This window comes from Cricetulus griseus, chromosome 4, assembly GCF_003668045.3.
Source record: "Cricetulus griseus strain 17A/GY chromosome 4, alternate assembly CriGri-PICRH-1.0, whole genome shotgun sequence".
NCBI lineage: Eukaryota > Metazoa > Chordata > Mammalia > Rodentia > Cricetidae > Cricetulus > Cricetulus griseus.
In genome coordinates this window covers 152788079-152815410 of record NC_048597.1, presented here as the reverse complement: position 1 = coordinate 152815410, position 27332 = coordinate 152788079, and the positions used below count along the sequence as shown (strand labels likewise).

At 45.9% G+C, this 27332-nt stretch overlaps 1 protein-coding gene and 1 non-coding gene across 15 annotated transcripts in view; one reads left to right on the top strand and one right to left on the bottom strand.

Annotated features, from left to right (window-relative positions):
- Positions 1 to 22106, bottom strand: part of LOC107977260 — a 28599-nt gene extending 6493 nt beyond the window's left edge. For all 11 annotated transcript variants that reach the window (XR_003484677.2, XR_003484684.2, XR_004769584.1 and 8 more), the window contains exon 1: positions 20926 to 22106. This is a non-coding gene — a transcript (uncharacterized LOC107977260). The remainder of the gene's footprint in view (positions 1 to 20925) is intronic.
- The window catches only part of LOC103158664 (ubiquitin-associated and SH3 domain-containing protein B), a 139464-nt gene continuing 134228 nt past the window's right edge, over positions 22097 to 27332 (top strand). Inside the window, exon 1 of one of the 4 annotated variants that reach the window (XM_027411872.2) lies at positions 22097 to 22271. In XM_027411872.2, the coding sequence (XP_027267673.1) occupies positions 22220 to 22271 (52 nt within the window). In that variant the 5' untranslated portion in view covers positions 22097 to 22219. Of the gene's footprint in view, positions 22272 to 23400; positions 23445 to 27332 lie in introns of those variants that run through there. The other 3 variants (XM_027411873.2, XM_027411874.2, XM_035443593.1) reach the window with 3 other exon arrangements.

The following is a 27332-nucleotide window of genomic DNA, read 5'->3' as shown; positions in this document are numbered from 1 at the left end:
CTATAACCCAGCACTGTAAGATGTGGAGACAGGAGAATCACTGGGGAGTGCTGGCCACTAGTTTGGCTCTAGGCTTACTAGGAGACCCTGTCTCAGAGAATACAAGGACGGTGGTAGAACAGGACACTCACTGTCCTTCTCTGACTTTTTCATGAGCTCACACCCATGCATATACCCATGTGTTCATATTCCCCACACATATACCACACACATATCAATAAATAAACAAAGAAATAAACAACAAGTGTGATTGCAATATTTTCAGATCACCAAGAATATATCTATAAACCCCACTTTAAGTAATGTTGATATACACGGTGTGTGTGTGTGTGTGTGTGTGTGTGTGTGTGTGTGTGTGTGTGTGTATGCATGTCCCATGACCAAGTTAATTTTCAAGCTCTCTGTTGTTGTTGAGACAGGCTCATATGTAGAGACAGGCTCAGAGTAGAGACAGTATATTTTGATATGTAGCCAGCCTGATCTTGAACTTGCAAAGTCCCTCCCACCTACCTCTGGAGTGCTGAGTTTGCAAGGGTGTGCCAACATATCCAACAATGGTCAAGTTCTCATCATGCTCACCATTATTTGCTGAATTAAATATAAATTCCTCAGTTAACCTCTGGGGCCTGCCATATTCCATATATGTGGCTGCTATGATGCTGTCCCAAAACTTGAGCTTTTTTGTTTGTTTTGATGTGTGGCTGGTGGCAGGGGTGGGGGTGTTGGTTGGGTTCCTTCTGATATGAGATTTCACTGTGTAGCCCAGGCTACCCTTGTAGTCACAGTCCTTACATACTGCCATACATAGCAAACCTGGACACTTACAAAGAACAAAATGTTTATCTTACAGTGATGGAGGACAAGAGGTCTAAGGTCAAGGTCTTGTTCTTTGGAGTCTGCTGAGGACCTTTCTATGATAGAAAACAGATAAGTGGACAGGAATGAATGCTGCATCCTCTTATACAAAAGTAGAGCCCTTGCCTAGCGTTTATGGGGCCCTGGATTCAATCTCCAGTACCTGAGGAGGGAAAACAGTTGAATAGTAGCTGAGCATGGTGGCACTCAAAAAACAGAGGCAGGAGGATTGCCAACAGTTTGAAACCAACCTAGGATTCTATAAGAAGACCAAGTCTCAGAACAAAACACAACCAGGGCTGGGACTGTAGCTCAGTTGGTAGAATACTTTTGGAGCCTGCAGGGAGCACTGAGTTTTATCTTAGTACTACTTAAAACCTGCATGGTGGCACAAGCCTGTGATCCCAACACTTGGGAGGTGGAGGCAAGAAAATCAAAGGTCAGCCTTAGCTGCACTGTGAGTTCATACACAGAGAGTTCGAGGCCAACCTGGACTTCATGAGACCATCTCAAAGACCCAAAAAGAAGGAATAGGAGGAATTAGAAGAGGAGAAGGAAGAGGAGAAAGGGAGTGCAGTGAAGGAAGTACTGGGAGAAAGAGAAAGATAATACATGGATGGATAGATAGATAGATAGATAGATAGATGGACGGACAGACCGACAGAAAGATATTCAAATAGATTCTATACTTGCAAGGCCTTTTAATACTATCACTAATCTACTAATGAGGGCAGAGGCCTTGTAAACTAACCACTGTCTATTAGGCTCCACCTCCATGTACTGCTGCATTGGAATCTAAGCTTCCACAGTTCATCTTAGATAAAGTCTAAGTTTCCAAGGAGCAACTAGGGACTAAGTTTCTAACATGTCAATGTTTGGGGATACATTCAGACCAGCTCTCTCTCTCTCTCTCTCTCTCTCTCTCTCTCTCTCTCTCTCTCTCTCTCTCTGTTTAAGCTTAACACCTTCCCTGGAGGTAGATGCAATAATGCTCATCTATAACCCAAGCATTTGGAAGGCAGACATGGGATCAAGAGTTGAAGGCCAGGCTGAACTACAAGACAAGATCCTATTTCTAAATTCTATTTCTAAAACAAACAAAAAAAGCCCTCACTGGAACAGCATACAATCCATAAGACTGGTTAGAAAGTTTCATCAAGACCTTCCTTACTTTGATTAATGAACTTCAAGTTCGGGCCGGGTGTTGGTGGCACACGCCTTTAATCCCAGCACTCCGGAGACAGAGGCAGGTGGATCTCTGTGAGTTCGAGGCCAGCCTGGTCTCCAGAGCGAGTGCCAGGATAGGCTCCAAAGCTACACAGAGAAACCCTATCTTGAAAAACCAAAAAAAAAAAGAACTTCAAGTTCTTATTTTCTCCAGTATTTGCCTATTTCATTCCTTTTGCAGAAACTTCTCCCCTGCCCCGTTCTTGATCCCTTATGACCCAGTAACTTTTACCATAGATGGCCTCCTTTCAGAAAGTTATCCTTTATCTAAATACCAGGATAGACACCCTACCCATGGGTTCTAATAAAACCAATACCCTCTTACTATTTGCATGTCTCTCCCTGCACTATAATTCTCCATATCTGGTCTGTATTTCAGAGCGCAGGTGCACATTTTGCAGGCAGCTGTGGTGAGTCACTGATCCCTGTACTCAACTGAAGCTCAGAGTGTGAGTGACAGGGGTGGTGAAGCTGAGAAGGGCCACATGACACAAGGAGAGGGAGAGAGCTGATAACTGTCAAGGATCATGATTTCACCCTAAAGCCAGCAAAAACCACTTGAGTTAGCTTGATATGGGCACAACTCCATTTACAAGTGTGTGTGTGTGTGTGTGTGTGTGTGTGTGTGTGTGTGTGTGTGTGTGTGTGTACTGGAAGCTGAGTCTGGGGCCTTGTACATGATAGGCAAGTATTCTCCAACTGAGGATGAACAAAGAAGGCCAACACTGGTTGGTTCTCTGGCCCCATAGTTACCATCTTCACTGATCTCTTGGGATCACTGCACAGTCTAGATCTCTTCTGATCCTTGACCTATTGCCAAACAGCACAGCTTTGGGTCCTCAGGCCCTTGTGGTAAGAGTTACATAACTGATGTTCTCGTGGGCCATAGACTGTAAATTAGTTCTTCCACTAAAGGAAGTAGAAGCAAAGGTCATGGTCTGGGACCAGAACTCCAGAATTAGCTTTCATTTCAGTTACTGCCAGTCACTACAGCTTAGCAGGCATGGACCTCCACATGGGGTTCTGTGCAGGGCTAATGAAATGACTCTGGAGTTCAGAGAAGAGGTTTTTCAGTGAGGAGAAGGGGAAAGTTAGATGGTTCCACAGTATGATTAGTATCCAAAGACTCTCTTGCACTCTCTCTCTCTCTCTCTCTCTCTCTCTCTCTCTCTCTCTCTCTCTTCCCTCCATCCCTCTCCCTCCTTCTTTCTCCCTCTCTGCCTCTTACCCTCTCTCCCCCCCTCTCTCACACACACACTCCCTCTCCCTCTCTCACTATGTAGCTCATTGAAGCTGGCCCCACAATTCTCCTGGGTTCTGGGAACTCAGACATATGCCACTGTGCATGCCTTCAAGATTTCATCCTTAGGCAAGAGAATAATTTAAGAGTTATCTCTAGGCCAAGCTTGGAGGTCTGGGTGAGCCCACTTTGATCTGAGAGTCCTTGTCTTGTGGATTTCATCACCTGTGGTGGTTTGAAAGAAAATGGACCCTAAAGGGAGTGGTACTATTAGGAGGTGTGGCTTTGTTAGAGAAGGTATGGTATGGTTTTGTTGAAAGAAGTGTGTCACTGTGGAGGCAGGATTTGAAGTCTCATATATGCTCAAGACATGCCCAGTGTCTCAGACTGTCATGTCCTGTTGCCTGTAAGTCAAAATGTAAGAACTCTCAGCTCCTTCTCTAGCACCATGTCTACCTGTATGCTATCTTGCTTCCAGCCATGACTATAATGGACTAAACCTCTGAACTGTAAGTAAGCCCAGGTTAAATGTTTTCTTTTATAAGAGTTGCCATGTCATGGTGTCTCTTCATAGCAATAGAAACCCTAACTAAGACAGTCTGATTACCTTTAGTACAGAGGCAATGAAATGGTCTTAAAAACGGACTACCCTGAGGATAAGTAAGCACACATCTGTTCTCTTAGTTCAAGTCACATGGTGACATTTCTCAATTCTTTCCTCACATCTGCAAGAAGGGAAGTCACCATAAAGCAGAGACCTAAATGCCTCCATACACTTTCATTTAACTGCATGAGTGATTTTTTTTTTTTAAGTGTCAACTTCAGTTCCTCAAGCATTGTAGGGAAACTAATTTTTCCATCAGGGTGATTCTGAATCCCCTTGAGAAACAAAAGGCAATGGCTGGGTTAGTTTGGGTTGGAGTTGATAGAAAGAATCTGTTATGAAAAGAAACTCTCAATATTTTATAGATAGTTCTTATACTAGTTCTGTTAAGGTACAGATTTCTCAGAGAACTATTTCCAGTGGCCCCTGAATGACCTCACCATGTCTACCTCACCTGAAGCAGACATAGAAGAGAGGAAGAAAGCTGCATCTCTGGACCTCAGTTTCATGGGGTTGGACTCCGTGTGTGTGTGTGTGTGTGTGTGTGTGTGTGTGTGTGTGTGTGTGTATGTGCGTGTGTACACCAAAATGCAAGCCATTCCTACCTATGAGTTGGAGTGCCCATAGTAGAAACTCTTCTGGAAAGATTATATGACATTATGGCTGAGAAACAGATCTGTAATTAGCAATATAGCACCCAAAGGCTTAGGAAGTTATTGTTTCTTCTTGGTTCTCTTCTCTGTGTTTACACAGCTCATGTATGCAGAGCTCATGTATAACAGAGCTGAGTGGAACGGAGCTGAAGTAAATAAAAAGATTCTGAGTCACTCAGGATTAGAGACTATAATGAGAAAGAAGCTAAGCTGGATAGCCGGCCAGGATGTACATGCCTGTGGTCCCTAGAGGTTGAGACAGGAGGATAGTGAGTTCCAGGGTAACCTGGATTACATAGTGGCATCCTGTCTCAAAACAAAAGGGCCGTGAATGTCTCTCAGTGGTAGAGTGCTTGTCTATCATGTGAAAAGCCTAGGTTTAGTACTCATCACCTCAAAGAAAGAGCTGAGGAGAGTAGAGGCTAAATCCCAGATAAGTGAGAAGACACCAGCCCTTCCTTTGTCCCTCTCTGCTTCCCTCCCATTTTAGCCCCATTTGAAGGAAGGTATGGAAACTGAGGACACGCTCCTCCCTATGCCTCCAAATGACAAAGGATAGAGAAGCCAGCCTGCAAGGATGAGCACTCCAGTTGGAAATGACTCAAAACTGTATGTGGTAAATGTGGACTTCCTCGATAGGAGGCACGAGGACACTCCCATCTAGAACTGTTCTCTTATCTCTCAAAAAAGAGTTTTCCCATGTGCTTGCTGCTGTTTGCAAGGCATTTCATTTCTCTTCAACAACCTTCTGTTCCCGATAGCACCACCTCTATTTCACAAGTAATGAAGGTGAGAATTAGGGGGTAAGAGCCTTCCTTGTCCAGGGTCACACTGTATGGGAGCAATAAAACTAAACCAGACACCAAACCCAGTGGCTATTGCCAGACACCAAACCATGAGCACTGATGGGACTTGGGATTCAGAAAAGTGGCCTGATGGGAAGGGAAGGGTGATCTGCTTGATTCTTCTTCCCACCCTCGGGTCTTTCACTCCTTCCTCCCAACCTCTGCAGTCCCGCTCCAGAGCATCCCTGGACCCACACCATCACACCCCCGCCATCAGCTGCAATCCTCAAGACCACAGCACACTTACCGCCTCACATCCTGTCTTTGACCTACAAGCACAAACGCAACCAACAAAGGGAAACAGCTAGAGGAGCCCAGGTCTTTGCTCTCCCTCCCAGTCTCTCTCCCTTTTCCTGTCACTCTCTTCCTCTCAGGTCCCTCCTCCATCTCTGCCCCTCCAGGGTAACAAGGCTTTTAAACCCCTCCAAGGTGAAGCAAAGGACAAATTGCTCCCGGCAAGGTCTGGACTAGCCTGCATCCTTTCTGATGGGCCTGGGACTTGGAACATTTCCAGGCATTTCAAGACCTTTTTTTTTTTTATTTCCCTTCCTTACAGATCATGCCTGCAAAAGCAGTTCCAGCCCTCTTCCTCCCATCTACAACAGTTGTTACTCACACACAAGAGCCATCTTCCCCAGGAGTCCATGGCTGTGGACAGAAAATCTCACGAATTCGGAGCTGGAGGGGTCTTAGCTTGGTTTGAACCTGTCCCTAAACCATTCCCCCACTTTAGCACTCTTTCTCCTGTACCCCCACACACACTATTACTGGTGGTCAGCAACCTTACGCCCCTGGGTCTACCTTGCTTCTATGTGGCTGTGATAATACCATGACCAAAAACAATAGTTTATTACACATCACAGGTCACAGTCCAGTCAATCATGGAGGGAATCTTTAGGTGGCAACATGAGGGAGGAACTGAAGCAAAAGCAGTGATAGTGCTGCTCACTACCTCTGGCTTGCAGCTACCTTCCTTCCTTCCTTCCTTCCTTCTTTCTTTCTTTCTTTCTTTCTTTCTTTTTTTTTTTTCTTTTTTTTTTTTTTTTTTTTTTTTTTTTTTTTTGGTACTGCTACAATGGGCTGCTCCAGCCTACATCAGTTAGCCCACAAGCCTGAGGCAATTCCTCAAATGAAGTTCCCTCTTTCCCAGGTGTACCATGTTGACAATTTAAGTCAATCCCTTAAAGGCAGGATGACTTTAAATACTGTATTTGGTCAGGTATGGTAGGAGACAGCTTTAATCCCAGCACTCAGGAGACATTGGCAGGTGGACCCCTGTGAGTTGAGTTCGAGGCCAGCCTGGTCTACAGAGTGAGTTCCAGGACAGGCTCCAAAGCTACAAAGAAACCCTGTCTCAAAGAGCCAAAAAACAAAAAAACACAAGAAAAAAAAAACCTGTATATGACACTCAGGTCATATACTTGGCATTAAGTTCAAAACACAAGGCCACTGTCTCCAAGAGCCCTGCAAGGCCTGACTCACAGATATTTCTTGGGGGGAAGAAAGCCAATCTGGCTGTTTCCTCTGAGTCTTCATCCCAGAAGCACCCAATATGAACCTGCATAAGTTTTAGAGAGAGTGGGATACCTAGATGAACATCCATAGTCTCAACCCTTATGAATGACACCCTCGTCCTAACAGGTGGATCTGGGAAGCCATCTAGAATATAAATGAGGCATGTCATTAAAGTCGATTCCTAATGTCCTAGTGCATGGGAGGGGTGACAGCCCTGCTAACTTCCCAGCACTACTGTGAGACACAAATACGAACCATGGAAAACCCTGTGTAAATGAGAGCTACTCCTAAACCAGGAACCAGGCTCTCTGGAGAACCTCATCAACCCTGATAGATGAAAAAGAAACAGAAGAATGCATGAATGGGTGAGTGTGTGGACCTGATGGATGAACAAAGAAACAGAAGAATGCATGAATGGGTGAGTGTGCGAATGGATAGAACATCTTCAGTCTACATGGGGTCATTCATATGCTACCTTACTTTTTGTAGGGCTGTAAAGCCTACACTTTAATTTCTTTCCTACTTCATTTTAACCTTTATATCCTTTACAATTTGCTTTGTAAAAGGTTTTTGTGGAGCTGCTCCAGAACTGTCATAGTAACACAGTTAGGTCTCAAACTTGAGAACTTGAACTCAGGCCTTCAGCTATGCCTGGAAGCATTGTTTCTATCCAGCTTCCTAGTGAGTGTTCAGCTCTCAGTTTGAACTTCATCTTCTCACCGCCAGCTTCCCTGCCCTGCCCTGCCCTGCCCTGCCCTGCCATACCATGCCCTGCACTTCTTCGCTCTTTTCCATTCACAGCTTTTGTTTTCTGCATCTCATTTAGCATGACCATGGTTTGACATGATATTATTTGGCATTGCTGTGTTTATGCCTGTAAAGTCTTCTGCATGTACTGAATTTGACCCCCATCATTTATTAACACAGGACAACTTTAGTTTTATTAAACCTGTATAAAAACTAAAGTTTATGGGGTTTAAATTGTGTTCCTTGTTTAAACAGAAGTAGCAGTTTTCCTGAGTAGAAGGGTCCAGGTCTATTTGTGCAACAGGAACTTGGAAACTGTTTTTTGTTTTGTTTTGTTTTGTTTCTAAAAACACAACTCCTCACATGGACCCAAGAGGACAAAGACAACCTGCAGTCATCTTGGATTCCAGAAACAGCAAATGCCTCACAATGCAGACTACCTTCCCACCCCAGTGATAAGGACAATCATCTATGAGGGTGCCCCGGAGGAGAAGTGACCAATCCCCTCAAACATGGCAATTGTGTTGGTAACAACTTCTCCAGGCCACCTGGCAAACTGGAACTGGGATGATGATCAGCTAGACCAGTGTCTTGTCCACAACCACTTGGTTACTCAGACCTCCTGTTCTATCTTGATTCTCCACCTTCTACAACCTGAGGCTCCTGTCAGCAACCTGAAGACTGGCTTTGGAGTCATTGAACCCATGTCCTTTCCCATGTGGCCACATGGATTAAATCTCCTCTTCCTGTTCTTCACTAATATAAGTCTTTTTAATTGGCATGTTTAATTGTGTTGAATGACAAAAATTTTTTCCTGGAGAGATGTAACACACACATCTACTCACTGCAGATAGGGATCCTGTGACAGACCAAAGTATGGATACCACCAAAGTTCATTGAGTTTTGCGGGTGAGGGGTTATTTACAGCATCAGAAAGAACTCAAAGAAATAACTAAAAACCTACCCAGCTTTGATAGCCCACAAAGCTGGAACCTGGAGCACACTACAAATCTTGCAGGCAGCTCAACCTGGTGCAGAGTGTCCTTCCCAGGTGTCTCAGTTGGTCTAAACCTCTTCCAGGCAGTTCTGCTGGTTTCTGCTTCTTCCGGCAGCTGGTCTGGTCTCAGAGTCTTCTTTGCAGCTCAATGTTTATTGCTTACTCTGGCAAGGAGGGGCCTAGTGAATTTGGTCAGTTTCAGGGACTTCCTGAAGCTATTTTGAGTTGTCTACTGTAACGATAAGTCTTTCCGCCAGCCACCTGCTTCCTCCGCAACGTTAGGACCCCAAAAATAATACACAGAGACTTATATTAGGTACAATGCTGATGACCAATGACTAGAATTTCTTATCTGCTAGCTCAGTCTGAATTATCAACCATAATCATTAATCTATATATTTATAAAGACTTATCTGATGGAGGATGCCGGCAACATGCATCCTCTCTTGTCCAGCTCACATGGCTATAGCCCTCTACTACATTTCCCAGAATCCTCCTTGACTCCTAGTCCCACCTATCTTGCTTTCCTATTGGCCAACAGTGCTTTATTCATCAACCAATAATGACAAACATATACACAGAATGACTTCCCCCATCAGTCTACTTTCCTGCTTAGGAAGCTCCACTACAAGATAAAATATTTCCATTTCAGAGGAAACTATAATACAATGGGTGGCCAGACCCAGCCTATTTGGACTGTTTGGACCTGGGACAAAAAAAAAAAAAAAAAAAACAGGCTGTAGTCCTAAAAACCCAGTTATATTTATGTTGTACTAAACACAGTACATAATCTAAAGGTTACTATGAGTTCAAGGTCAGCCTGGTCTATAGAAGAAGCTCCAGGACAGTCAAGATCCAGGACAGTCAAGGCAAGAGAAACCCTGTATAGAAAAAATAAATAAATAAATAAATTTTAAAAAAACCTAGAGGTTAAGTATATACTAATTTTAACTATTATTTTTCAGAATTAACTCATAACTGCTACAATATGTCCTAAGAAAATTGGTAACATCCCAGTGCCTACCAGTATCAGAAGGACTGGGAATTGCTGGTGTGTGTGTGATACATTGATGGTTGCCACGCAATGAGCAATGATCCACTGCTTTCAGGCTAATGGAGATGAAGAGCACTTGGTCCTCATTAATATCTGTCTTGAAAATACATGTTCTCATTCTTCTCAAGAGTGCTTAAGGAAGATATCTCAGCAATGTGAGGAGAAGATGTGTATTGGGAATGAAGGACAATGAATAACCTAAAGCCAAATGGCTATCTAACAAATGACAGAGTAGACTGTGAGTTCTTGGAGACAAACTATGATTGGAAGAGCTTGGATTTCAGCATCTGCACATGTAGCAGAATGTGGGGTAAGTTCCAGCTCACTGAACTTTGCTCTCCACATCTGTGAAATGAGGTGGGGGAAACCTTATCCTCAGGAGTGTCATAAGGACTCAAGGGAACTGTGTGTAAACCACCTGATGCTGGGCCTAAGGAGCTGGCTCGACAAGAATGCTTCCTGTTCTTGCAGAGGACTCAAGTTCACCCATATCAGGCAACTCACAACTGCCAACAACTACAGCTCCAGGGAATCTGACACCTTCTCTGGCTTCCTCAGGTACCTGCATCTATATCCACACACAGACACATATTTAGAAATAAAGCTAATCTTCTAAAAAAAAAAAGTCAACAAGCTGAATGGTGGTGGTGCACTCCTTTAATCCTAAGGAGACAGAGGCAGGCAAATCTCTGAGTTTGAGGCCAGCCTGGTCTACAGAGTGAATTCCAGGACAGCCAGGGCTACACAGAGAAACCCTATCTCAAAAAAAAAAAAAAAAATACTGAGAAAGAGAGAGAGAAGGTCAACAAAAGATACCTGATGTATACTTATTTGGTGGCAAATGGCCTTTCATCTTCTCCCTCTATCCCTTGTTAAGAATTATGTACTAGCACACATAGAAGATGTGACTGCATAATAAAGGAGATCAATATCAGAAGTTACTGAGTTGGAATGTAAACTATGAGATGAATGTCCCTGGGCCCGGCAGTGCATCTTAGGGAACTGCTCACTTTGCCTAGCAGTGCTGTTTGCATGAACATTTTTGAAATGCTTCTCGATGCCTGTCAGACCCCTGTGCAGAAACCATTGGCAGGAAATGAAATCAACGATCTGCTGTCTACCCATCACCACCGACTGTTACTCATCCTGAATAAGTGAATGAGTGACTCTTTTCAAAACAGAGCTGGGAATCAGAGCCAGTCCCAACCCTAGCACCCCTGCACAGAGTGGCCATTCAGCTCTGGATCAAGTGTCACTCAGCTGCCCAGAACTTTTTTCAGATAAGCTCAGAGCACTTGTGGCCAACTTCACCACCAGTTGCTTTGTAAATGGAGAAGTGTGTTGGCTCCTGGGAGTAGAGAGCATTAGTCACAGGAGGCTAAGGACAGTGATATTCCTGAAAACAGGGGACTCGAAATCGAATTACAAATATCTAGGGCATTCTTTCTTCTAGAGACAGGTTGAAATACTAGCTCTTGGGAGATGAGGTGACTGTAATACGGCAAACATGGCAGGGATGCAAGCCCTTTTCAGGGAGACACGCTCCCCTTGAGAGGGCATCAAGAGGCCTCATGTAAAAAGCTTGCTTTTACTGTGAGCAACCTCAAAAGAGCCACTTCTTCAGTTTTGAAAGTCAATCGTGTTGTTATCCCTCCTAGTGACTGCCCACTGGGTCATTATACTTATCTGTGTGGTGACACAAAAGAGAAAAAGAAAGCCAAAAAGCAGAGACCAAGCTGCCCAATGGCTCTGAGTATGGGGTACTTGCTGTCTGTGCTGGCTACTCATAGGGAGAAGACCTGAGTCCTTATTCCAACCCTAGCTTTGCTAACTCTGCTAGGAGGCCCAGATCTCCCCTGCTCCTACTTCATTATCTTTCCTACAAATGTAGCACAACTCTTGCAGAAAAAAAACCAGCCATCTTTTGAAAGACAGCTTACTTCTGCAATTCACCTTCCTCCTCCCTCCTCCTGCCCCCTCCTCTCTCTTTCTTTGACACAGAGTCTCCTTGCCACCCAGGCTAGCATCAAACTAGCTAAGTATGACTTTGAACTTCTGCTCCTCTATCTTTTCCCTCTCTGGAGTGTTGGGATTATAGGTGTGAGCCACCAGGTCCGTTCATGTGGCACTGTGGATCAAAACCAGTGTCTTCTGCATCCCAGATAAACACTCGACCAACTGATCTACACCACCAGCCCCTTAACTACAATTTGTTGATTGAAAACGTTTTTTGAACATTTTCAATCCCAGGGGAAAATGGAAAGAATAGTACAGTCAATGTCCATGTGTCCATTCAGGCAGACACAGCAACTGGCAAGTGCTCACCACGCACACAACCTTCCTTCGTTCTGTCCAGATTGGCACTTGTCCTTGTCTTCAGCTAAACCATCTGGAGACTAGCCTGTCGTATTGTGCCACCTCACTCTTAGAAATGCCAGTCTGCATCTCTAGAGGGCAAGCTCATTCTCTGACATAATCACCACCACAAAAACAAACATCAGGACAATAGCAGCTGACAACCAGTCCACATTCAAATCCCCCAGTCCGCCCCTCCCCCAAAATGTCTCTTATGGCTATTATTCATTAATTAGTTCTTTTGGATCCAATTCCAAGCATCCACATGGCAGGCAGCTCACAACAATCCATAACTCTAGCTCCAAGGGATCAGATGCCCTTTTCTGACCTTCAAGGCATGGGCACCAGCTACATATGTATATGCAGGCAAACATTCATATCTGTGGCTATGGTGCACACCTTTAATTCCAGCACTCAGGGAGGCAGAGGCAGTCTGATCTGTGTGAATTCAAGGCTAGCCTGGTCTACAAAGTGAGTTCCAGGACAGCCAGAGCTACACAAAGAAACCCTGTCTTGAGAAAAAGAAAGAAAGAAAGGAAGGAAGGAAGGAAGGAAGGAAGGAAGGAAAAGAACAGACAGAAACAAAAAAAAAAAAAGCAAGAGCTGGGCGTTGGTGGTGCACGCCTTTAATCCCAGCACTCAGGAGGCAGGGGTAGGTGGAGCTCTGTGAGTTCGAGGCCAGCCTGGTCTCCAGAGCGAGTGCCAGGATAGGCTCCAAAGCTACACAGAGAAACCCTGTCTCGATAAACCAAAAAAAAAAAAAAAAAAAAAAAAAGAAGAAGAAGAAGAAGAAGAAGAAGAAGAAGAAGAAGAAGAAGAAGAAGAAGAAGAAAAAGAAAGAAAAAAAACAGACAGCATTTTGTGAAGTGCCTAATTTGTCCCTATGATCCAAATGGATCAAGTGGAAGAAACCTGCAGTGCTTAGCACTGCTACAGAACTACAACCCATCAAGAAACCTGGCACTATAGCAGCCCAAATTTTGCAGCATCTGAATCAACTGCTTCCCAGGTCCCACTCCTTAGGTTTCTGTCACTAGGATCTTCAGGGAGGACTTTCTCCATTGACTAACCTTCATGTATACTCTACTTGGAATAATATGTGGGGCTGTGTTAATTTGGTTTTGTTTGTTTGTGTTTTACATTTTTTTGACACAAGGTCATAATACTATGTAGCCTTGTCTGGCTTGCAACTTTCTTTGTAGACTTGTCTGACCTCAGTTTGCCGCAATCCTCCTGCCTCTGTCTCCTGAGCGTTAGATTACAGGCATGCACCAGTCCTTCCAGTGAACATGTTTTCTCCCCTTCCCTTTCCCCTCTGTCTTGCCCCTCTCTGCTTGTTACCCTGTTCCTCATTGAATGACCTTCCATTCATCATTCAGTGTCAGTCAGAGCTGTCCTTTTCCCTGGAGACACTTTCCCCTGTCATCCTCCTACACTGCCGCTAGATCTATCTAGACAAACCACTATGTCTCTTACACATCCTGTGCTGTGGTGTCCTGGTCTCTTTTGTCTCCTGTTAGACACTGTATTCCTTGAAGTCACACAGATCTGTGAGTCTGTATCCAGAGATAGTAGTTATCCAGTCATTGTGAACAAGGAGTAGTCAGCGACGGGGGTGGGAGGGGGGAATGGGACGACAAAACCTGTATTCTTTCTAAAGCCCGTTTAAAAATCTATTCATTTATTGTATGAGCATTGATTGGTGTTATGTTATTGATGCCTGTATGTATGTCTGTGTGAGGGTGCTGGATTCCCTGGAACTGGAGTTTCAGACAGTTAAAAGCTGTTGTGTTGGTGCTGGGAATTAAACCTGGATTCGTTGGAAGAACAGCCAGTGTTCTTAACCACTGAGCCATCTCTCCATCCCCCTGCTAACCTTTTATACATGTCTGTCTTCTGCAGTGTTGATTGACCCATTATCTTGGACAGCCCTGTAGTTCATTTCACAGCACAACTATAGGAACAATCTACTGAAACAATTTGTCTATGGCAATATTTCCAATCAATACTAATCGTTAAAGATTCACTGTAGAGTTATGCCCTCAACCTGAGTTCAGACAACGTAGTCTCTAATGTTTGTTCTACTGTGTAGGAAGCATGTGACTTCTAGTAAGCTGTGACACTTCTCTGATGCAGAGGGTTTTTCGGTAAATGGCTTATATAGGTGTCTGGAAGTGTGGCTGATGATATGACATAACAATTGGGAAGCCTAACAGGCAGCAGACACTCAGAATATTTGTCAGGGTTAGTCCCTCTCATCTGAGGCCAGAGATGAAGAGGAGCACATTGGGTAAAGTGGGAGAGCTAGGGAAGGGATACAAACACTGTCAAGAGCAAACACTTTTTGTTTTGTTTTGCTTGCGTTGTATTCCAGTATTTGTTTACTTGAGTTAGCTATGAGGCCCAAGTTGGCCTTAAACTCAACATCTTCCTGCCTTGTTCTGTTTCTTTCACAACACATCTTTTATTACATGGAAAATTGGGGACAGGGACCCTGAGGCGGCATACCCAGCCTTTTAGAGAGGAACAGGGAAACATGGATATAGTCTTCAGGGAAGATTCAGAATAGATATCCAAAGACAGGCAAAAATCACAACAAAGCAAATAAATAATGGAAATACCTACCTCTCTCCTCTTCCGAGTGCAGTTGACAGAATTATCTTAAATTATTACTTTTTAAACAAAACATTAAAAACTGTGTTTTCTGAGGCTGGAGACATGCCTTAGTGGTTGAGTTTTGCTGCACAATAATGAGATCAGAGTTCGGATCCGAGTTTCCAGGTGAGGAGCGTTGGTGTCTCACAGAGGACTGTCACCCCAGCTCCAATGAAGGTGAGACAAGAGGATTACTGGGGTGCTAGCTTGCAACCTAACTGAGAAATTGGGAACCCTAGGTCCAGAGAGAGATGCTGTCTCAAAAGAATTGGTGAAGAGTGAGAAAGGAGTGGATGCCTTCTTGTGACCACACACACACACACACACACATACACACACACACACACACACACACACACACACACACACACACACCTGCACAGTCACCTGTACCATCATTCACATGGACAGACACATATACCACAAAAATAAATAAATATTTTATAGAAAACAATATAGGCTTTCTATTGACTTGGGCTAATGGTCCACACTTCTGCCCTTGGCCTTTCCTGCTATGTAAACTGACTTCACCTATTAATCAACAATCTGGAATCAAATACATGCTGTAGCATATTTTTTCATGTACTCGGTATCATGTTGCTTATTAGAAACAACTTTAAGATGATGAAGTAGCCAGTTATCTCTAGGTTCTTAGTTCTGGTCTAGTTGTTCTACCAATTCTTGGTTTGCTTGTTTATTTGTTTGTGAGACAGTCTCTCTTCATATGGCTCTGGCTGTCATGGAACTTGCTATGTAGACCAATCAGGCCTCAAACTCAAAGTGATCCTCCTGCCTCTAGTCTCCCAAGTGCTGAGATTGATGATATGCTCTACCATACTCAGACCCTACTCCCTTCTTTGTTTTTGAGACAGGGTTTCACATAGTCCAGGCTGGCCTATAGCTCACTATGTAGCACAGGCTGGCCTTGAACTCACAATGACCCTCTTGCCTCAGCTTCCCACTTGCTGGGATCCACCACATCTGGCTTAATTGTATCAAGAATTCTTGACTCCAAGCCAGGCAGTGGTTGTGCAGGCCTTTAATCCCAGCACTCAGGAGGCAGAGGCAGATGGATCTCTGTGAGTTGAGGCCAGCCTGGTCTACAGAACAAGTTCTATGACAGCCACAGACATGGATTGAGGTCCGAGTCTACTTCAGCTACAGAGTGAGACATTTAAAAAAAAAAGTGAGCTAATGGTTGCTCCAAGCCCATTGACATTAAGCTACATGGTTGAGGGAGAGAACTGGCTTCTTCAAGTTGTCCACTGACCTCACAAGAGTGTTGTGCAGGACTGCACCCTTGATATCCACAAATAAATGTAACTAAAAAAATTAAAAAAAAAACAGAAGGAAGGGAAAGAGAGAGGAGCAGGAGGGAGAAACTCACAAATCAACTTGTTGCTTATTTAGGATCAGGAGGTTTTTACATAAATGGGGGTAAGGATAGGTTAATAAGGGAGAGGATGGTCTTCTGGGAATGGGTAGAGATTTTCCAGAAATTTGGGTACCACCCTTTTTTATTTTTTCCTTTTGTGGTTCTTTCCCATGTCAACATGGAAGTCTGGACCTGTCTTGGAAGAAGGTGCTAGTCAGCAACCACATGCTATTATGATGAAGTCAGAGGCTGACTATCAGCCACTGTGGCTGCCTTCATAGATGCAACCAGTTCAGACCAGCCCACCTCAAGGGCAGCTTCTGGCCTCCAAGCAACCAGGAGGATGATAGTAAGAGAGCTTAATGGAGGAAAGAGATTCAGGTAGGCCACTTAGGCACTAGAGGAAAGGGCAGGATAGCCTCTGTGGTGAGACAGGGAGGACTGACCGGACCTTGAAGTGACCATTTCTCTCCACCACTCATCCTGGAAGGCCTCTTTCTTCTTTATTCTTTGTCCCTTGCCCACTTCTCATTTGTTTCTCTCTTTCTCATGAAACCAATCCCACTCCTGTCTCCCTTGCTTTCCTTTTATTCAGTTACAGACTACAACAACTAAACCTGGTGTTAAAAAATTACCTAGTTCTGAAGCTGAGCATAGTGGCACACACCTGAGTGTATAACTCTGAGTTTGCAGAATGTAGAGAAAGGAAGATATAGAGTTTAAGGGCAACCTCCATCCGGTAAATACCAATTTTGAGGCCACCCTTGGTATCTTAATTAGGGTTTTTGTTGCTGTGATAAAACACCATGACCAAAAGCAAGTTGGGGAGGAAAAGGTTTATTTCACTTCCACTTCCACATCACAGTTCATCATCCAGGGAAGTCAGGGCATGAACTCAAACAGGGCAGGAAGCCAAGAGGCAGGAGTCGATGCAGAGATCATGCAGGGGTGCTGCTTACTTGCTTGCCCCTTAAGACTTGCTCAACCTGCTTTCTTATAGAGCCCAGGACCACCAATCCCAGGATGTAGCACCACCCACAATGGGCTAGGTCCTTCCCCATTAATCACTAAGAAAAGGCTCTACAGGCTTGCTTACAGCCCTATCTTGGGGAGCCATTTTCTCAATTGAGATTCCCTCCTCTCCAATGACTTGTTTGTGTTATGTTGACATAAAACTATCCAGCACACTGGGATACTTGAGACACTATAAAACAAACAAAAAACAAACAAACAAACAAAGAGGACTAGAGTTTGAATCCCAGTATGCACGTAAGTGCTGTGTGGCATGGTGGTCTGTTTGCAATTGCAGACTCAGAAGGTACAAGGGTGGAGACAGGCCATCCCCAGAGCTAGCTGGCTAGCCAGACTTGCCTTATCTGCAAGCTCTGGGTTCGACTGAGAGACCTTGCCTCAAAAATAAGATGGAGAGTGAAGGAGAAAGCCTCCGTGTCAGCCTGGGACTCCCACATGCACATGGCTCATACACCTTCTCACACACATGTACAAACAAACACACACACACACACACACACACACACACACACACACACACACACACACACACCAAACCACGAACCAAATCAAAACTCTTGTTCTGTGCTTTCAAACATATTAAAAATGTTTCCAAACTCTCTCACAGAAAACTTTCATACAACCCCCCAAGATATAAAGCTGATGGGGTTTCTTTGCACTAAAAGAGGAAACTAGGATGTCATGCTACATCCACCCAGCTTCCAGTTGGGTAATCCTATTCCCACCCTCAAAGAGCTCCTGAGTTCCAATGTCCTGAGATGACAGTCTAAGAGAAGCCCCACATTTGACAGGTGATGAGACTGAGCCTAGAGAGTGGCAGCACAGGGCTTTATGATTTTTTTGGGGGGGGGTGGCGTTTCGAGGCAGGGTTTCTCTGTGGCTTTGGAGGCTGTCCTGGAACTAGCTCTTGTAGACCAGGCTGGTCTCGAACTCACAGAGGTCCACCTGCCTCTGCCTCCTGAGTGCTGGGATTAGCACATGACTTTTTATATGTATGAAAAACCCTCTTGCAGTTCAGGAGGTAAAGTCATTCCCAGAGGGTCAAAAACGGCTTTCATTCACCAAGACCACACTCAGCCCTCAGAACTGGAAGTAGTCTTCAGACTTTCTCTCCTGTTCTGATGCAACTGCTGACCTTTTCTCCTGGCCCAAGAGGAGAGGAAAAAGAACAGGCTTCTGAAAGGACGAGTGCAGGCTGCTATGCTGCCTGTAATCCTGGCTGGGAAGGCAGAGGCAGGAGGGTCAGTTCCAAGCCTAGCGACATAGTGGGACACTGTTTCGGAAGGAGAGAGGAGGAGGGGTAGGAAAAGGAGAAGGAAGTGGAAATAAGAAAGAAGTGGAGGAGAAGGAGGAGGAGGAATAAGAGGATGAGAAGGAAGAGAGGAGGAGGAGAAAGTGAAGTCTACGGATCCTAACCTGGGCATCTCTATGACCCACTGTGCAAGGGTTTCTATACCAAAAAAGTGGCTAGGGCCAGTGATGTGGAGTGAAATGATGTTCACATAAACAAAAGAGCTTTGTGGGCTGGGTGGATTCTGACATGACCAGGCACAGGGACATGACAACTTGCTTTTCCTCTGAGGGAACAGCAGCTTAATGCTGATGTGTCAGCTCCATCATTGTGCAAGCCCTCCTCCGCCTCCTTCTTCCCCGCAGCTATAAGATGCACTGTCAGATGAACACTCATTCTTCTTCCTCCTTTGTAATATAACAATATGGATGTTTATAAAGCTTCTCCTCGCCTTTCAAAGTCAATACAATTAAAGCACAATGCATCTTAATTGCCAGCCCCCAGCCCTGTGCAGAGCAAATGGCAACCATCCCAATTAAAACAAGCATGGGCACTGAACTGAGGAAGGGTAGGAGGCAGGCTGGGACTTCTGCAAAAATTGCCCCAGACATAGCAGAAGACAATTTGCTTTGAAGGTGCCTGGTTTTCCATAGTGCCCTCTGTGGGTTCTTTACAATTGTTTTGATACCAATCATTCCCCATGTCCCACAGTTTTCCAGAGGCAGGGGCAAGGCAACTAAATTATCTTTGCAGAGAAACAGCGCTCCAACAAACCATGTCAAGAGGCGCAGAAGACAATCACACTGTGGGTGGCACAGGTCTATAATCCAGCACTTGGAAGGAGGCTGAGGCAGGAGGATCTTCAGTTTGAGGTCAACCTGGGCCACATAGGAAGACTGCCACAAACAATAAACAAACTAACAAATAAAAACACAATCAGAATCAACTATCTTAAAGTTTGACATCCTTTTTGTCATTATAGCAGTAAATGGTTGTTGGCTTAATATGAAAAGTTTATTTTTATCAAATATGTTCATTTTATTTTCTATGTGTTTTGCCCTACATAGATGTCTGTGTACCACATGCATGCTAGGTGTCCATGGATGTCAGAAGAGGGCATCAGACCCCCTAGAACTGTAGTTACAGATGGTTGTTAACTACCATGTAGGTGCTGGAAATTGAACCTGTACCTTCTGCAATAGCAACAAATGCTCTCTTAATCAATGAGCATCTGTTCAGCCACCAAAAGTTGGAATTTCTTAAGCAAATACTTTGGCCTAGTGTAATGGCTCAACGGACAGAGGCCCTGATGGCCTGAGTTCAGTCCCTGGGATCCACACAATAAACGGAGAGAACTGACTCCTACAAATTGTCTTCTGACTTCCACACCCACACTGTTGTGCTCCAGCAAACCACACACACACACACACACACACACACACACACACACACACACACACTCAGAAGTAAGTATAAATAAAATAAAAATGTAAAAGAAAATATTGTAATATAGCTTTAAGCTCTTGCATTGAGAGAGAGAAGTACTTAGCAAAAAGACAGTGCATACTCAATACATGGGTGCCAGTTTCTCAAGAGAGAGTCACCTCATGGTCTGGTCAAAGAGTGGAGTGAGCCACATGTATAAGCCACTAAGGACAGCACCAGCATCTAGTAAGGGCTCTTTCAGTCAGAGCTGCTGTTCCTGCAGGGCTTTGAGTGCACAAAGTGCTGCCTCAGACGGTATTTTCTCTTGACTGAAATCCAAATCATCTGGCTCAATCCCTGATACTTTAAAAAGATTTAGAATGCCGAGTACTGTCCAGTTGACTTTACTGAGCACACCCCAAAGAGGCTAGTCTATGGATCATGGGTTTCCCAGCTCCCTCCAGCCCCCGCCTCAGTCAGGCATTCCTGCTGCTGGGAAGAAAAACTCCCCCACTTAGGAAGTGTGAACTGTCCCTGGTCTGTTTCATAACACCAGGCAGAAATATGCAAATTGTTAGCCATGCTTCCCCCATCCCATCTCCCCACTTCCAAATGCCACTGGTACTTCAAATAAGAAAAACAAAAACAAAACAAAGCAAAATGTGAAGGATGGGAGGTCAGGGGATTAAATGATAATTTTCCCTGGTGCCTTATAAAGCTACATTGAGAGTGCTGGTCACCATCTGTCCCTTGTACCCTAAGCAGGCAAGCATAGAGAACTACAGTGTTTAGATAACCTGGTGTGTGTGTGTGTGTGTGTGTGTGTGTGTGTGTGTGTGTGTGTTATTAGCTGACTGCTACTGTGTAGATGGGACTACAAGGATGTTGGGGACAGAGGTAACTTGTTCAGAGTACCACAGTAAGTCAAAGCTCCACCCCTTCGCTTGTGAGCTCTTTCATTTTCCTCTGCCCCTCTGAGCTGAGTGTTCTCATCAATAAAACCAGGGTTTACAGGCACGAACCCTCCAGGGCACTGTAAAAGGCCCACGACTTACCTCAGCCATATGCTTAACACAATCAGTGGCACACAAAAGGGTCCAATAAATGCCAGGTACTATTATTACCCCCAAAGAAGATCTGTGCCTCTTCTCTTACACCAAACGGGACTCTATTCCTGAATGAGGATGATGGCTTTGTCTCCGGGTGACCAAGTGTTAATTCCTCAGCAAGGTTCACGATGTGAGACACGGGGGCATGAGCAGTAATCCCTTATCTTCTTTGAGGAAAGCTGTTTGGTTCTACTGTGGTGGGGTTCACTTGTGGCACCTGGGCTGAACCCTCTTATTGACAGGGTGCACACTCCCTCATAAAAGCTCACTCCACTAGGAAGTGCTCTAATTAGTGTCCCTCCTCCTGTTCTCCTTCTACCTCCCAGCCCTTCGTTTCTCCGCTCCTCCTCCCTTTTTTCTTTCTCTTTCTCTTCTCCTTTCCTACGTGGCCTCTGTCTTCTCAAGTCCTATCACTTCCACGAGTCAATGGCCCCTTTCCAGAAGTCTCTTTCCAATCGCCGCGGGCTGTGGGGACTCTGCCTACAGAGATGTAACGACTTTATAACTTGCAGAATCTATCTGAAGTGACACCTTATGGCTTAGCTTTCTGGTCCTCTCATCCACCCGTGCAGTAGGTTTCCATGACTGACCTCGCCAATGATCAAATGAAACGTGAAATGGGCTATTCCGAAGCCTTGAGGCCCAGATGGGTCGATATGCAAGCCAAGGGCAAAGCTGGGGCTCTGTGAATCGAAGCACACTGGCCTAGTTTGGTTGCTGGGGGATGTTCTGTCTAGAAGCAATCCCTACTACTTCTGGAAACCAGCCAGCAGAGCTTGGGCCCGCGCGGCCGCTTTAAGAAAGGGGCGGGGCCCGGCACAGGCGAGGCAGGGCCTGCCCACAAGGCTGCTTTTCCTTTTTGATCCATTCAAAAATTACTCATTGCAAATTCCCGGACAGCTCAGGGAGGAGAAGCCGGGGGGCGGAGGACAGAGAAGGTTGCAGCGGCGCAGTGTTGGGACTCCCAGACACAGCGGGCTAAGGTCGGTCCCACAGAAGCCGCCGGCCCGCGCCGAGCTCCGGTGGCCTCTCCAGGAAGCGTCAGTCTCCGCCCGAGGAGCTGGGAGCACCGCCCCCGCCGTCCTCCCGGGACCCCCAGCTCCGACGCGCGGGCGATGGGCGGCCGCTGAGCGGGTACTCGGCACCGTGACCCTAGCCCTCGGCATGGCCGCGCGCGAGGAGCTGTATAGCAAAGTCACCCCGCGCAGGGACCGCCTGCAGCGCCCGGGCACCGTCAAGCATGGGTCGGCGCTGGACGTGCTCCTGTCCATGGGTTTCCCCCGCGCCCGAGCGTAAGTAACCCGCTCGGTCCCCGCGACCCTCGGCTTCGCTCCGGCTCGCCGTCCTGGCGCTGCCTGAGACCTTCTTGAGGGGACACGATGGGCGCGCTGGCAGCAGGAGTGCTGGGCTAAGGGCTTGCTTGGGAATGTTGGGCTACTAGGGCAGCTGGTTCGAATCCTGGGCTCCGCGGACGTCCCTGGGCGTTTTGCGCGCGCGCTCTCCCCTGGTCTCTTTTGCTAAGCCGGAGGGAAGGCGGATCCCTTGGAGGACTCGGATCCCTTATCCATCCAGAGTGCCGAGCCAGCTTGGGGTGACAGGGTGTGTGTGTGTGGGGGGGTATCTTCTGGTGGCTGGGGAAAGGCAAGGAGCATCGGGGCAGGGTGGCCAGCACCCCTGCTGCAGCGGCTTCCAGCTCCGGATGTCGCTCTTGAGCTCAGGCTCTCTCCAGAGTGGGAGGAGCGGGAGCGTGGGTGTCGCTGCGTGTTCATTGATAGAGACGATGGAATGGGAAGGAGAAGCGATTCCTCCAGGGGACCAGGGTTCTCGTCAGTGGTGACGGCAGCTCTGAAAGCTGTGGGTGCTGGAAAGTGGGGGGTTGCTGCCTCCTCCTTCCTTCCTGAGGGTGGGCTGGGGAAGGGCAGAGAGCGCAGGTGGCTGTCACTGCAACCTTCAGGAAAGAGCAGGGTTGCCAGCGTCTGGCATCAACAGCAGGAGACCTCTGGAGCCGGTGCACTCCAGTGCAAGGGGTTGGAACCTCGCCTGACAGAAAGCCGGCGCCGGTTGCCCGGGGAGGGGACAGGGGGCTTCTCTGTTTAATTCCTGGCTTGCTGGTTTCCTTGGTGGGGACACAAAGTCCAGGATGGTGGCAGATGCCGCTTTCTCACTCTTTCATTTACATCACCTGAACTGGAGTTGGACGAACTTGTTCAGTAAGTTCGTTCTTTCCTATGTTTTCAGGCGATAACTATAGGGGTCTTTCCTGGGAACCTTGGTTCTTCGCTAACTTGGCTGCAGTCTAAATGAAGCAGACTCCTGAATGTATCATCCCACCCGGCCTGCTAGGACAGGCTGGAGTTCTGTTTGGCCCAGTCGGTGAAAGGCCACAAAGTGGACCAAGATTTCTGCTTCCTGCTGGCTTCGAAATACAGAGAGAAGATGTTAAGGCTTCTACAAGAGGTGCTAGGGTGAGGGTCCTCCACAGAAAGCCCTGGGTATGGATGGCATTCTGTAGGGTCTCGTGAGAACCCGGGCAGAGTCCAAATATGCTGTAGAACTTGCATAGTTCCAGACTGCTGTCATTTCTGAAGTGAGACCAGCGTCACGGACCCATAGTGCTTAACTAAAGGAGAAGTGTTTCACTGGACTCTTCAGATTCTCGTATCTGATATTAAGTGGGCTTTAAGGGAACAATCTATTTCCCGCAATGGGCCTCAGAGGCCTTGCTCAGGTCCTGGCAGGGTAGGAGGATGGCCTGATTTTGTTTTGTTTAATTTCTAGGGTCGCACAATAGCTAGATTACTGACTGTTGTTGATGGTTGAAAATATTTTCATTAACCGTTTAGCCTCGTAGCAGCTTAATGAAGACATACTCCATGCCTGTGTTGTAGCCAGGGAAGTCAGGGCTTAAAGAGGTGATACAACATGCATTGGGTCACAGTAGTTGGGGGTGGGGGAAGCAGAGATTCAAACCCAGGCCTTGTGTCTGCATTGCAAGACGCCACAGGAAGAGCCATAGGATTCCATGTGGATGAGATGCTCAGCGGTTCCCAGCATACAGTAGGCCGGCACTAAGTGGTAGTGCTGTATTTCTTTCTTTTGGCTGCTGGAACAAGTGGCTACAGTCGGGATGGCTTAAGTCAACAGAAATGTATCCTCTCCATATTCTAGAGGACAGATGTTCCAAGTTGGTATCCTCGGGGATAAAACTGTTGGCGAGGTTGTGCTCCCCCTGGAGGCTTTAGGGAGAATCCCATCCCATTCATCCACTTTCTGCTAGCTGGTCGGCATTATTTGGTTGTGACTTTATCATTCCATACAGTCTATACCTTTGTCTTCTCTTTGCCCCAAATTTCCCTCTGGGTGTCTCTTATGATACATGTAGGAAAAATGTGTGTGTGTGTGTGTGTGTGTGTGTGTGTGTGTGTGTGTGTGTGTGTGTGAGAGAGAGAGAGAGAGAGAGAGAGAGAGAGAGAGAGAGAGAGAGAGAGAGAGAGTGTTTACACATATGGCCATATGCAGGCTCATTCCCCCATTTGTTCCTGTGTGGAGGACAGAGTTTGACCTTGAGTGTCTTACACTCTTGCTCTCCACCTTATATTTCCAACAGGGTCTCAGTGATGTCGAGCTTGTTGTTTTTGCTGGACTAGCTGGCCCGGGAGCCCCCACAATCCACCTGTCTGAACTCCACCTAGTGCTGAGATCTTGGACGCTTGTTAGTGCAGGCAGCCTTTACTCGGGTGCCAAGGCTCCAGACTCAGGTGCCTGTGCTGTGAGCACTTTACCCGCTGAATCATCTCCTCAGCCCCTGATATATATATATATATATATATATATATATATATATATATATATATTTCTCGGTTAACTGTTACATGAAGCTGTGATTACATGGAGTCCCATAAATGTTCACACTGCGTAATGTTGAAATTGAGCTGTTTCTTCAGATATGTAACATTCCTCAACATTCCTCCCTCCCTCTTTTCTTTCCTACCTTCCTTCCTTCTTCAGTTTTTTTTTTTTTTCTAGTGAGACAAGGTCTTTTTTGTGTAGTCTAAGCTAGCTAGCATCAAGTTTCTCAGCCTCCTGCCTTACCATCCTGAATGTGTGTGTTACCAGCCTTAATTTTTTTTTAATGATACAAACTTTCAATTTTTTTCTTATTTTAAAAAAAATGTAAAAACTTTTAAATACAGGACCGGAGCAGTGGCTCAGGGGTTAAGAACATTTGTTCATGCAGAGGAGTCAGGTTCAATTCCCAGCACCCACAGGGCAGCTCAGAACTGCCTGTAATTCCAGTTACTGCCCTCTTCTGACTGCCTCAGGCACCATGCACACATGTGGCACACAGACATACATGCAGGTAAAAATACTTACATGCATAAAATAAACAAATCTAAGAATAATAATTACATTCATTTATTTGTCTGTGCCCCACCCACATGCATGTGGGGGCCACAGGACAGCTTCTGAGAGTCTAGCTCTCTCCTTCCACCACATCGGTCTCAAGGATCAAACTCAGGACATCAAGCTTGATGACAAGCTCTTGGTATAGCATCTCCAGTTCCACCCCTGTCCTTAGCAAATGGTGGGATTTTGTTCTTTTTTATGGCTTAGCAGTGTTCTGTGAATGCATATGACTGTCTTATGGTTTTGAGTAATCCAGAATAATTGCCAATGTCAAAGTCATTCCTGAAATTCATCACATCATTCTTGTTAAGTCTTTTCTTTGCCATGTAAAGTAGTGTTTAGGGATTAAGATATATATATATATATATATATATATATATATATATATATATATCAGCCTGTGGATGGTGGAGCTTGCCTTTAATCCCAGCACTTGGGAGGCAGAGGCAGGTTGAGCTCTGTGAGTTCGAGGCCAGCCTGGTCTGTGGAGGAGTTCTGGGACAGCCAGGGCTGTTACAGAAAGAAACCCTGTCTCAAAAGAAAAGGAAAGGAAAGGAAAGGAAAGGAAAGAAGGGAGGGAGGGAGGAAGGAAGGAAGGAAGGAAGGAAGGAAGGAAGGAAGGAAAGAGAGAGAGAAATGGGGAAATGGGTATCTTTTGGAGAGTCATTCTGTAGCCTACCACAAGTATTACAGTATTTCTAGTATTGCCTCTCTTTACCAAAGAGAAAAAAACATAAGGTCTGAGGGAGGATGGGAGGTTGGGTTTAATGCTCTTAGCTAAATTTTTTTCTAGAGGGGAGTGGTGTTATTGGAGTCACCTGATCAGATTCAATGCCCTGAGCAGGCTTTGTTTTGCCATTTTTTGTTTTCATGGGGTCTCTTATACCCCAGGCAGGCCTTGAACTCACTGAGTAGCTGAAACTGGCCTTGAAATCCTGATCCTCCTGCTTTTGCCTCCAAAGTGCTGGGATAATAGGGCCCCCAAAGAAGGCTTGAATCTGGTCCCTGTTCAACCCTAAAAGCACAAGTCTCTGGTTGGTTCACTCTAGTCAATAAGAGATAGCTATTTCAGATTTCAGACTGTAGGCTTTTAACTTCCCATGGAGAACCAAGGAGGACTGCAAGATTTACCTAAACATTGGAGGACAGAATGAAACCTGTCATCCCTGGGGTCCCAGAAGAGCCTTGGTGTAGCATATGTAAAGAGAACCCAGCCACCCTTCTGGAGAGAATAGCTAAAGCTGGGCTACTAGCAGGACTCCCTAACTGGGTCTGTTGTCCTGGAACAGGGACTGGACTGTGGATGGCTACAGAGATGACATGTCAGCAGGTCCAGGTCCTGTTCTGATTTGTTCTGTGTTCCTGAAGCTGACAACTCCCCAGGGCCTTGAGGAAGCCTTCTCAGGGGAATGCTCTTAATGATCTAGGCTTGTTAAGTGCTTCTTAGACCTGAAAGTAGCAGCACTGTCAGCCTGGGCCACCCAGGGTGACCTCCGAGTGGGGATGAGGTGGGGGGAGGGGTTCTCTCTGTTCTCTCTGGCTACTCTTAGGGGCTTTGTCACATCACATAACCTTCAGTTCAACCTAAACACTGCCTTAGTAGAGTGACTGTTTTCCACTTGGTGGTTTTGTTGGGGAGTGGGACAAAGAGGGAGCGAATGAGGTGGGGATGAGTTAGCGACTCTGGGAGGAAACTTTCAAAGGCTGTATAGCTCATCCCTTCCTTTTTCTGCTCATTAGCTCTGTGCTGGCCCAAACATCCTAAAAATAGAAACCTAGCTTCCTCCAGGCTGGTGAGGTTGGTCTGAAGAAAAAGGAAGAGTGATTGCTGGACAAAGGCTGAGGCCAATGAGTGGAGGACTGAGTGGACCCGAGGAGAGTGGAAGTGGCCTCAAGATGAGGACACCCACCTTCAGTCAAGGGTATTGCTTTCTGCATGTTGCCCC